Genomic DNA, 11,248 nt, shown 5'->3' with positions numbered 1-11,248 from the left:
ATAAAAGTGGAGATTTTTATCTGAATTCAGATGAGTTTGGATAACATCGTTTGCCACGTTTCTTCAATTTAGATAATGTTATGAGTTTCATCTAAAAAAAAGTATCATGCTTTATGATGATTGATATGGAATTCGTTTTTTTTTTTTTTTATATTTCACTTGTTTGATTGTCTCATTTGTTAGAGAATCTATGGAATCCGGATCCGTCACTTTGAATCATAATCTCTCTTGATTGCAAGAGTCTAGAGATTCTTATCCTTAATAGTATCTGCATTTTTTATATCTCACTGTTCCAAAGTTTGGCTATTATTATTATCACTTTCTTGGATTAGAAAGAGTTTTTTGTTTTTTTTTTTAATGTTTTCTGTCTTGTTCTTTGTAGGAGTCCATATGTCTTTGTAAGAGGATTTAATGTAACTTTTTGGTGAATTATGAGTGTGTGCACTTGTTTGTTTTTGGGGTCTAATTAAGTAGTAAAGTTTGAGATGTAATTGGATCTTCTAATGCTTGTTGAGATGTAATTGGTATGATGCTAATTAAGTAGTAAAGGTTTTAGCTGTAATTGGATGAGCTTCTAAATGCTTGTTGCTGCTATCTATTATTTGACAGGGATGAAACTGGTTTCTTCTATGCGTTGGATCTAGGCGGAACAAATTTCCGTGTAATGCGTGTGCTTCTTGGTGGGAAGCAAGACCGTGTTGTTAAACGAGAGTTCAAAGAAGAATCAATTCCTCCTCATCTCATGACCGGGAAATCAGATGTCAGTTTTCTTACTATATACTTTATGTTTATGTACTAGTCTTGGATGATCTATCTCTTTGTGTGTTGATTGTGTTTTGTGTAATTATGGAGGCAGGAGTTATTCGATTTCATCGTTGAAGTTCTTGCAAAGTTTGTCGCTACAGAAGGCGAGGACTTTCATCTCCCACCCGGTAGGCAAAGGGAGTTAGGATTCACTTTCTCATTTCCGGTTAAGCAGACTTCTTTGTCCTCTGGCACTCTCATCAACTGGACAAAGGGCTTTTCCATTGATGATACAGTTGAGCTTGATTTCCCTTTCATCTATATTTATTTCATTACAGAAGCTTCTGTTCTTCCTCTAGACTTCATGAACCCTGTTTTGTTGTAGCTAAGAAATTTACAGGCTTTGCTTTTTTGAAATTCTGACCTCTGTTTCTTGGTGATTGTTTGTGTAGGTTGGTGAAGATGTTGTTGGAGAACTTGTTAAAGCTATGGAAAGAGTTGGGTTGGACATGCGTGTTGCAGCGCTTGTGAGTTTTCCCTCTTACCCAATCTTTGTTTCAGCTAGCAGAAATTTGTGTTAATCTATTTGATTATGATATTGTTATCCCTTTGTAAACTGTAAGGTTAATGATACCATTGGAACACTCGCGGGTGGTAGATACACTAATCCGGATGTTGTTGTCGCTGTTATTTTGGGCACCGGCACAAATGCAGCCTATGTCGAACGTGCACATGCAATTCCCAAATGGCATGGTTTGCTTCCAAAATCAGGAGAAATGGTTTGTGTTTTCCCCAAAAGCATAACAATTCCGATTTAGGCTTTGCAGTACTTGAATCTTAGATGTAATGCCATGTAGGTTATAAACATGGAGTGGGGAAACTTCAGGTCATCGCATCTTCCATTGACAGAATACGACCATTCTCTAGATTCCGAGAGTTTGAATCCAGGTGAACAGGTATGAGCTTTGAACCTGGCTTTTAAGTTCGTTTAGAGAAGCATCATGACATGACTCTTAAAGATTCTATCTGGCGTTTAACAATTTCAGATTCTTGAGAAAATTATATCCGGAATGTATTTGGGAGAAATCTTGCGTAGAGTTCTTCTGAAGATGGCTGAAGAAGCTGCTTTCTTTGGTGACGTTGTCCCACCTAAGCTAAGAATACCATTCATCATAAGGTTGATTAATTAACTTCTTGGATATGGTTACTTGCACTAAATCAGCAGTCTAATAATCACTAATCACATTGTGCAGGACCCCGAACATGTCTGCTATGCACAGCGACACTTCTCCGGATTTGAAGGTTGTGGGAAGCAAGCTAAAAGACATATTGGAGGTTAGACACTTTCTCATATACATAATGATTTCACACTTTAAAAGGTATAACTGAAATCTAAAAAGAGTATCTTTGGTGAACGCTCAGGTCCCTACATCTTCTCTGAAGATGAGAAAAGTTGTAATCAGCCTATGTAACATCATCGCAAGCCGAGGAGCTCGTTTGTCTGCTGCAGGGATCTATGGAATCCTCAAGAAAATAGGAAGAGACGCAGCAAAAGATGGAGAAACTCAGAAATCTGTGATAGCCATGGACGGTGGGCTATTCGAGCACTACACTCAATTCAGCGAGACAATGAAGAGTTCATTGAAAGAGTTGCTTGGAGATGAAGTTTCAGAGAGTGTTGAAGTGATTCTATCGAATGATGGTTCAGGTGTTGGAGCAGCATTACTCGCTGCTTCTCATTCTCAGTATCTCGAACCTGAAGAAGTCTCTGAAACAAGTTAATCTTAAAGCCTTTTTTTTTGGTGTGAACCCTTCTTCTTTGTTTGCCAATTAGGGTTTAAACAAATAAAAAGAAGAAGAAGGTAAAATTTTCAGGAACAATAAAAACTGGATTCTTCTTCAAGCTCTGGGAAATTCAGAACACCAGCCAATGTTGTAGAACTATATATATATATATATTCGAGATCTTTATATAAATGTTCATTTTTTTTTCCCAAAACAGAAATCTAAAGGGTTTATATTAATTGATTTGTAAATCTAAAGGGTTCAATCTGATGAGTACGCTTATACTTTTTTTCCCAAAACAGAAATCTAAAGGGTTCAAGAGTACAACGACATCGTTTTGCATTCATTTTCGGTTATACAAACGATATCTTTCTTATCTTCTCCACTTCTCTCCTCTGCTCTTTCCCTTAAACCCTAAAGTTTTCTGGTATTCATCAGATTGGTCTATCAATGAGAGAATATTCAACTACCGTTTTCTAATAGCCCCTCTTTGTTTCAAAAATTTCACCTTTCTCCACCGTTCGCTCTTTTTGATCTCTTCTGTTTTACCCCAAAATCATGTACTGTAATTTAACAAGAAGCCAAGGTTTTCCAATGGCGATTAGGGTTTCATTACAACAAACGGCAGTCAAAAGCTGTTTCCAGTTCTCAAAGTCTTCGTCTTTATTACCAGTTAAGTTTCTCTTAAACCCTAAAGGATGCGCCTTTGCGAATGTTTCGACTGGTTTAGTTAGTTCTCGCCTTAATTCTATGAAGATTGCAATGTTGAGTAAGCCTGGATGTGTTAGAGGGTTTTCGAGTTTTGATTCTCAGAGATTTGGCAAACGAAGCAATCGTGTTGGTAGTAGTAATAGAGGGAAATCTGGATTTGAATCGAAAGCTTACCGAGAGAAGAGAAGTAGCGGTGATGGCCGTTCTAGTGGAGATTCGATTTGGGTGAAATCTGATGAGAAGCCAGTGGGAGAAAAGTTTCAGAGAGGTTCTTGGGAGAAACGAGATGGTAGAAATGGTTCTGTTTCTAATAGGAGAGATAGATTTAGAGGTTATGGTGAAACGAGGAATCGAGATTCTTTTCGTTCTAGAGGAGATGATAGAATCAGTGAAGTGGAAGAAGAAAGTAAGAAAGGTGGTGGGAACTCGATTTGGGTGGCGAATAATGATAAACCGGCGAAAGAGCAATCGCCGAGAGTTAACAGCCGGTCGTCTTGGGAGGATACAACAAGAAATCAGAAGTCTTTTGGTGCCCGAGGTGATGATAGAATCATTGAAGAAGAAGAAGAAGAGGAAACGGTGAGTCATGCCCGTGAAGATGGTGATGATGGAATTGTTGAAGAAGAACCAGATAATACTAGGTGGTCTGAGATCAAAAATAGGTTCAATAGATATGATGTAAGAGAACAAGGACGTGGGAATGCAGCATATCAGAACTGGAATAGGCAAGAGAGCTGGGGTAGGAAAACATGGCAAGAGGCGACCGAGTCCAGCGTGCCTAGGCTGGAGGGTGAAGTGGTTTATGGAGTAAGTCCAGTGTTGGCTGCACTCTCTGTTGGGAGACGAGAGTTCTATGCTCTCTATGTTCAAGAGGGTTTGGATTTGAGCAGTAACAACAAGAAGAAGAAAGACAAGAAGGGGTTTGAGAAAGTCTTGAAAATCTCTGAAAAACTTGGGTTAAACATCAAGGAAACGTCAAAGCATGATCTTAACATGGTCTCTGATAACAGACCGCATCAAGGATTGGTGCTTGATGCTTCACCCTTGGAACTGGTGAAAGTGAAAGAACTAGATCCGATTTCATCTGAGGAAGAGAAATCTTCTCTTTGGGTAGCTCTTGATGAGGTCACTGATCCGCAGAACTTAGGTGCGATCATAAGATCCGCTTACTTTTTTGGAGCCACAGGTGTTGTTGTATGCGCGAAAAACTCAGCTCCATTAAGTGCGGTTGTGAGTAAAGCAAGTGCTGGATCACTCGAGGTTATGGAACTCAGGTACTGCAAAAACATGATGCAGTTTTTAGAAGCTTCTGCTGAGAACGGTTGGCGTGTGGTTGGTGGTTCGGTATCTCCAAAGGCTGTTGCTTTGAACGAGGTTTTACCCGGTAGTCCGACAATACTTGTCTTGGGGAATGAAGGAACGGGTTTAAGGCCGTTAGTGGAGAGATCTTGTACTGACTTAGTCAGGATTAGTGGTAATATGCCAAATGATGTTGCTGTTACAGAGTCTGATGATGCGGAAGGTGGAGGCTTCAGATCATTTCTTGCTGTGGAGAGCTTGAACGTGAGTGTTGCAGCTGGTTTGTTTCTTCATCACTTGACAGGCAACAAATCAAGCGCTTGAACCCTCGGTGATGTATCCTTAGTAATTCCATTTTTGCACCAAACTTGGGATTTGTTCTTTACTTGTATAACTTTATGCTCTTATTATATTGCTATGTTACGAAAATGGATTCTTTTGATGTTACGATCTGATCTATCTATGCTCGGAAAGCTGCATTATCCGTGTTTCTAATGTTGCATTAGGGAAGGGATACAGACAAATAAATAATTAAGGTTAGTTGAAACGTTAACTAAAAACCACATTCAGAATATACCCATGTTGCTTCACTACTTTTTTAGAAAAGGATATGGAGCCAAAAACATGAAATGGGTACCACAATATCCTTTTTTCTAGGCACAAGTAGCAATACGGTCCAGTTCAGCCTGTGAATTAAAATGTAAAAACATTGGCAATTTGGTAAAATGTATTATTTTTAGTAGTATGACGAAAAATGTTTTGTTAATCTATTGAAGTCAATTTCTTGCAACATACTGTACGTAGTTTATTTCTTGTACACAACACCAAATCTAGTTACGGACATAAGCAAACAATGTTTTAGATGGGTTTAAGAGATTATTGTTTGACCGTGATCCAAAAAAACAAACACAAAATTAAGCTATGAAAATATGTAATTACGATGTTCAAAAAAGAAGAACAAACATAGGTAGAAAGTCTAGAAACGAAGACAATAGTTTTGTTCACTCATCTTTTGTCAAAAAAAAAAAAAAAACTTTGTTCACTCATCACTGCCAATATAAAATATGTATAGTTTTTATTTTTATAATCTAAGCAAACAGAATCTATTTTTTTTTTTAAACTAATCTAATAAATGGATAATTTAGGCCATATGGGTTTACAACTATTCCAAAATTGATTTGGAAAACATTACAAGGCAAACACAATAATATTTTTAAGTCACATCGGAGAAGAAGATGCATAAGAATATACCAGAGAACATAATGCAAATACGCAAAAGAGATCAATGATTAGGTCATAGGAGTAATAAATTATAGAACAAAATATGTTTGAATATAATAATTATGAAAAGAAGAAATTGGGTTGTCAATTTTTTTTTAAAAAACACACATGTATCTAAGCTGTCACCACTCGTGATACTCTGTTCGAAAAGGACATCTTCAGATTCGGGCATCACATTCTGGCATCTTTGCCGCCAAAATCAACTTATTAAACAAACAATTTATTTATTTTCCTCTTGAATAAGAATAATCTTTCACGAGAAAGCAAAAAAAAAAAAAAAAGCACACACTAGTTGATGTGTTTTGGTGTGATTGATCAAAAAAACCTATGTAACAAATAATCAAAATATCATTCACCATTTCTAAAACATATATTACAGTATTTATATTGGCAGCGAACAAAACATATAACCAATCCAAAATAAATGAAATATTATAAGAATCTTTCCAAAAGATAACCAATCCAACACTTATGGCCAGTAAAAGCGTACCACCAGTTGACACATATGGTCACACGCTAGAGTCTAGAGTTTAACAAAATCTTTTCACAATGAACCAACCAACAAAAATGTTTGTAACGCGTTTCAGCAATATCACTGAGAAAAATCTGTTCCTTTATTAGCTCTATACAAAATAAATGAAAGAACAAAATGTGCAACAAATATTTAACGTGTAAAACATATAATGTATAAACTTATTACTATTAATTTTTTGACAGATTTACAATCATATATATTTCTTTTAAACAAAATATATATTTCCTTAATTATTGGGAATAATTTATTTTTCTTTTTTAGTTGATGACAACAACAACAACAACAACAACAAAAAAAATATCTTATTTAAATAGAAGGTGCTGCTAGCTAAATTCTTAAAAATAAAATAGTAATTTTTTTTTGGGGATTAAAAAAAAGAAAAGAAAGAAAAAGGTAAGAAAAATAGGGGATGTGTACATGATTGAATGGTGAATTTGTGTGATTCCTTCTGGGAAAAAAAAAAAAGAGTTTTATACTTAATTAAGTTATTTTATATTTTGGGTTCTACTCTCTGGATTGTCGCTGGTCCGTCAATGGTGATCTGAGTTTTGCACGAATCTAATTTGGTTTCGATGTTGTGACAACAGAGAGAGAGAGAGAGAGAGAGAGATACAAGGAGACGATTTTCAAAATCTAGGGTTTCTCATTTTTTGCTCTCTTCTTCTCATAATCCCTTTTTATTCTCGCGACCAAGAGGACTAGAACAAAAGCGAGAGAAGCAAAGACAAAAAAAAAAAAAACAAAACAACAAAGAAAGATGTCTACAGCATTGGACTCCATTGATGCGATTCTCTTCTCTCTTAGCAGAGCTTTCACCAGCCCTTTCGCTGTCTTCGTTCAGATCCAGGTGTCACCTCTCTTTCCTTTTTTTTTTTTTTTCCGTTGCTTCAGATCGAATGAAAGTTTTCTCCTTTTTCTTCTCTTTCACAATTTTGAATTTTGCTTTGCTCTTCTCGTTTGAATCACACACACCTCTTCTGATGATTCCCAATAAAACCCAATTCTCTTTTTCATCTTTTATGTTGGTTCAGATCGAAAGTTTGGTCCTTTTTTTTTCTCTTTCAATGTTGGAGAAAACAATTATGGATTTTGGGGATTTATTAAGCTACGTTCTGTTCTCTAGAGGTTTGAAAAGTAATGGTTTTTATTAAGTACCATAATGAAGCGTAGAAAAGAAGAAATTTTTAGCCTTTATTGATGAATCAAACATAGTTTTTCAAGGAAGAATAAAAGGTTCAGATCATCAGTTTTGGCTTAACGTGTTTGATTGGGTATTTTTATCATCAGGATAAGAATTTTCTTGTGTTTGCTGTTTCTTAATTTTTCCTTTTTGTGCCTCAGGGGTGTACAATATGCTTACTCCTTGCTATCGGCTGGTTTTTGGCTGAATATGTCAGGTAGTGTCCTTTACCATATAAAAAAGCCTGATTTTGATTTACAATCTGAGTTATGTTTTCTGAATATATGTGTGTTCTACTTGTGTAAGGAACCGAGAGGTTAAGAGAATTAAAAACAGCATGAAAGCGGGCAATAGCTTGGCCTTTCTTTATCAAGATATCAATGAACTCGAGCACTCTAGGCAGGTCAAACTTCCCAGAGTATCCGTTGTCATGCCTCTAAAAGGTTTTGGAGAACACAATTTACACAACTGGAGAAGTCAGGTTAGCCTCTCATGTTGCAGTATCATTGTCTCCTTTTCTTGGCAGAGTTTTCTTACTTTTCGTGGCAAACTTAATTTTGAAAATTGAGCCATGTATATGTGTAGATTACTTCTCTCTATGGCGGGCCATTGGAATTCCTTTTTGTTGTAGAAAGTACGGAAGACCCTGCATATCACGCTGTTTCCCGTCTATTATCTATGTATCAGGTACAGCAGACACGTCTCAACATATCTTTGTGGTTGTTTAATTTTTTGCTACCGATGCAAGTACTCTCCACAAAAGTTCAATTTATAGTTCGTTCGGCCTCCATTTGTCTTGAAGTATCTACTGACTCCTCATCTTTCTTCACCGAATGTGCACAGGATGATGTTGAAGCTAAGGTTGTGGTTGCTGGTTTATCGACAACTTGCAGCCAGAAAATTCATAATCAGTTGGTATGTATGATCTTTAATGTAGATTGAATTTTTTGGTGAATGGCTTTCATGGGTTGCACCAGTGTTTTTTCTCTCTCAATATATTCCCTCTCTCCTTTGTGACTGTTCTTAGCTATAACCATGAGAAGAGAAACTATCTTCCAATTTAATGTTTTTCATTTTTGTTTATTCATTGGCTTTAGCTGAATTTATTTGTATTTCTTGAAGATTGGAGTTGAGAAAATGCACAAAGACAGCAAATATGTATTATTTCTGGACGACGATGTTAGACTGCATCCTGGAACAATCGGAGCTCTCACAACTGAGATGGAGAAAAATCCGGAGGTGGTACCCAACCTACATTATTCATGAATGAACTGGCTTAGTTTTCTTGTTTCTGTTTACATGTGTCGGAGACATTGCTAATGAGAATAGACCCTTATATTTCCTTCTGTTTGAATTTGTTTAACAGTTATAGTGATCTCTTGCAGATTTTTATTCAAACAGGGTATCCTCTAGACTTGCCTTCTGGAACTCTTGGGAGTTATTGCATCTATGAGTACCACATGGTAGAGTGCCTATAATCACTGGATTCCTTATCAAGCTTTTAGATTCTTCGTGTTTGTAATTTGCTAGTATTTGGCATCTTCTCTTTACAGCCTTGCTCAATGGGATTTGCGACTGGCGGGAGAACATTCTTTTTATGGGGAGGGTGTATGATGGTATGTAGATAACATGATACGTAATGTTTCTTTTATATTCTCTGCTACATCTAATTTTGGTGATTGTTTGCAACTATTTGTAGATGCATGCCGATGATTTCAGACAAGATCGATACGGTGTTGTCTCTGGCTTACGTGATGGTGGATATTCAGATGATATGACACTTGCCTCTCTAGCAGGTAACCTTTGGTTCTGAGTTTTCCTCCATTTTGTTGCACGATATATGCCTATTGTATGTTTAGTTGACAGTTTCTTCTTTTCACTGCAGGTGCTCACAAGAGGCTCATTACATCTCCTCCTGTTGCTGTTTTTCCTCATCCTCTTGCAAGTGATCTGAGTTTTGGACGGTACATTTGCTTATTTACTTGTTTGAACCCAAAGGTACTGAATATTTAGATGTTTAACCATTTTTTTTCTTTCTTATTTATAGGTACTGGAACTACCTGAGAAAGCAAACCTTTGTGCTAGAATCTTACATATCCAAAGTTAACTGGATAATGAACAAGGCTTTGTTTGCTGTCCACTGCTATCTTTCATGGGGTTTTATTGCACCATATGTTATGGCTGTCATTCACATCACATCAGCTTTAAGAATCTACATTAAGGGCTATCAACTTGAAGACACAGCCTTTGCATCTGGTGGTGAGCATACGTTTCCTCTTATTTAGGTGGGATATGTGTTTCGGATGAGAGAAAATTGTCCTATTGCCACGATGATTGCTAGTGTGTTGGGGGATCTTGAACTGTTGTAATACATGTGGAAGCATAGTGATTTGTCATCTTTAACTTGAACTATAGGATTGTCTGTTTTTTCTTATGCTGCATACTGACCTGAAAAGATGAGGTTCTATGTAGGTATGTTGCTTGTTATAATGTTGGCGGTCTGCACTTTCATTGAACTTCTTTCAATGTGGAATTTGACAAGGCGAGAAGTTCAACTATGCAATCTGTTATCCCCTGAGGCTCCTCGTCTCTCTCTTGCAACATACAACTGGGGACTTGTAAGTACTTTCATCTTCTAATATTGAGTTAGATTATAACTAGAAATAGTTGTGGTGGTGAATAGATATGGAAGTTAACATTTTCATTTTGATTGGGGGAAAACGTACAGATTTTTGTAGCAATGCTTGTAGACAACTTCCTATACCCGATCTCAGCTTTCCGTTCTCACTTTTCTCAATCCATAAACTGGTCTGGAATCCGATACCATTTGAAAGATGGAAAGATATTCAAGGTAAATCAATTGCCTTTTTTTTTTTTTTTTTTGTCTCACTTCACTTGTTTTAGATATGTTGTGTTCAATTAGACAAAGCGTATCTGTAATTGTTTGTAACGTGATATCAGATTGAGAGACGAAAGGATATGGGACCAGCAAAGACAGATTTAGGAGGCAAACATTTGTATGGTAAGAAAGGAGCTCCTCAGAAAGCTTCATTCTTAAGCTCCTTGGGAAGAAATTTGGCTCACTGGCGACAACCGAAGAAATTCGATGTTTAAAAAAAAAAGGTCCGTAATTTATACAGTAGAAGCAAGCTCAAAAAGTCATTTTTTGCCCGGGAATTCGCGGGTGAACTGATGATTCTTTGCAATGTTGGTGATTCTTTTTCAAGAAGGGGAAGATTTGATTCGATTTTTTTCTCTTTTTTTTTTTTTTACTTGTTGGCTTCAAATGTTTATTGGTGATGAAAGGCATTAATTCTCCCCCTTTAGTAAATTTTTATTTATTGATCTCTTTCTGTTTGTTTTAATTTTGGGTTTTACTTAGCCGTTTGAGATGAAATATATTGCTTACCATCTTAATTCATCACCTTGGTTTCTGTAATTGTTTGGTTCTTTCATCATTCATCTTTTTAGTTTGTTGTGTATCTTACAAATGTTCAATCCAATTTAAATTCCCATTCTTGCCTTGTTTTCTAGTTGTCTGAAATATCAATATTCCAAATTGAAGTTGTGTGTCACAATTTTATGTCATATCATCCATTTAGTCTAGTTTGATATGTTGGTCAATGAATGTCCATTTGCGTTTACAAAGTTTAACAAAAAACATGATATAGACAACAATTTTATGTCAAATATGATGATAACCAATAACCAAC

General features: G+C 36.3%; 3 protein-coding genes across 3 annotated transcripts in view; all 3 read left to right on the top strand.

The window, feature by feature from the left end:
* The window catches only part of LOC104766855 (hexokinase-2), a 3,818-nt gene extending 1,128 nt beyond the window's left edge, over window positions 1-2,690 (top strand). The window contains exons 2-9 of the mRNA XM_010490823.1: window positions 610-760; window positions 857-1,039; window positions 1,197-1,271; window positions 1,368-1,523; window positions 1,602-1,700; window positions 1,791-1,921; window positions 1,998-2,079; window positions 2,167-2,690. Of these exons, the coding sequence (XP_010489125.1) occupies window positions 610-760; window positions 857-1,039; window positions 1,197-1,271; window positions 1,368-1,523; window positions 1,602-1,700; window positions 1,791-1,921; window positions 1,998-2,079; window positions 2,167-2,526 (1,237 nt within the window). The 3' untranslated portion in view covers window positions 2,527-2,690. The remainder of the gene's footprint in view (window positions 1-609; window positions 761-856; window positions 1,040-1,196; window positions 1,272-1,367; window positions 1,524-1,601; window positions 1,701-1,790; window positions 1,922-1,997; window positions 2,080-2,166) is intronic.
* On the top strand, window positions 2,879-5,027 carry LOC104766854 (uncharacterized tRNA/rRNA methyltransferase slr0955-like). Its single transcript, XM_010490822.2, has one exon. It carries the CDS (start codon window positions 3,088-3,090, stop codon window positions 4,861-4,863), a length of 1,776 nt encoding a protein of 591 aa, XP_010489124.1. The 5' UTR covers window positions 2,879-3,087; the 3' UTR covers window positions 4,864-5,027.
* LOC104766853 lies at window positions 6,796-10,990 on the top strand. The gene is made up of 14 exons (XM_010490821.1): window positions 6,796-7,202; window positions 7,697-7,752; window positions 7,842-8,016; window positions 8,121-8,222; window positions 8,379-8,450; window positions 8,658-8,774; window positions 8,921-8,998; window positions 9,089-9,151; window positions 9,235-9,331; window positions 9,421-9,499; window positions 9,583-9,794; window positions 10,008-10,153; window positions 10,264-10,386; window positions 10,497-10,990. The coding sequence occupies exons 1-14, from the start codon at window positions 7,113-7,115 to the stop codon at window positions 10,647-10,649; spliced, it is 1,563 nt and encodes a 520-aa protein (XP_010489123.1). The 5' UTR covers window positions 6,796-7,112; the 3' UTR covers window positions 10,650-10,990.

The sequence above is a fragment of the Camelina sativa genome, chromosome 19, assembly GCF_000633955.1.
Source record: "Camelina sativa cultivar DH55 chromosome 19, Cs, whole genome shotgun sequence".
Lineage (NCBI taxonomy): Eukaryota > Viridiplantae > Streptophyta > Magnoliopsida > Brassicales > Brassicaceae > Camelina > Camelina sativa.
The sequence above is the reverse complement of the archived record's forward strand: the minus strand, read 5'-3'. Positions and strand labels throughout refer to the sequence as shown.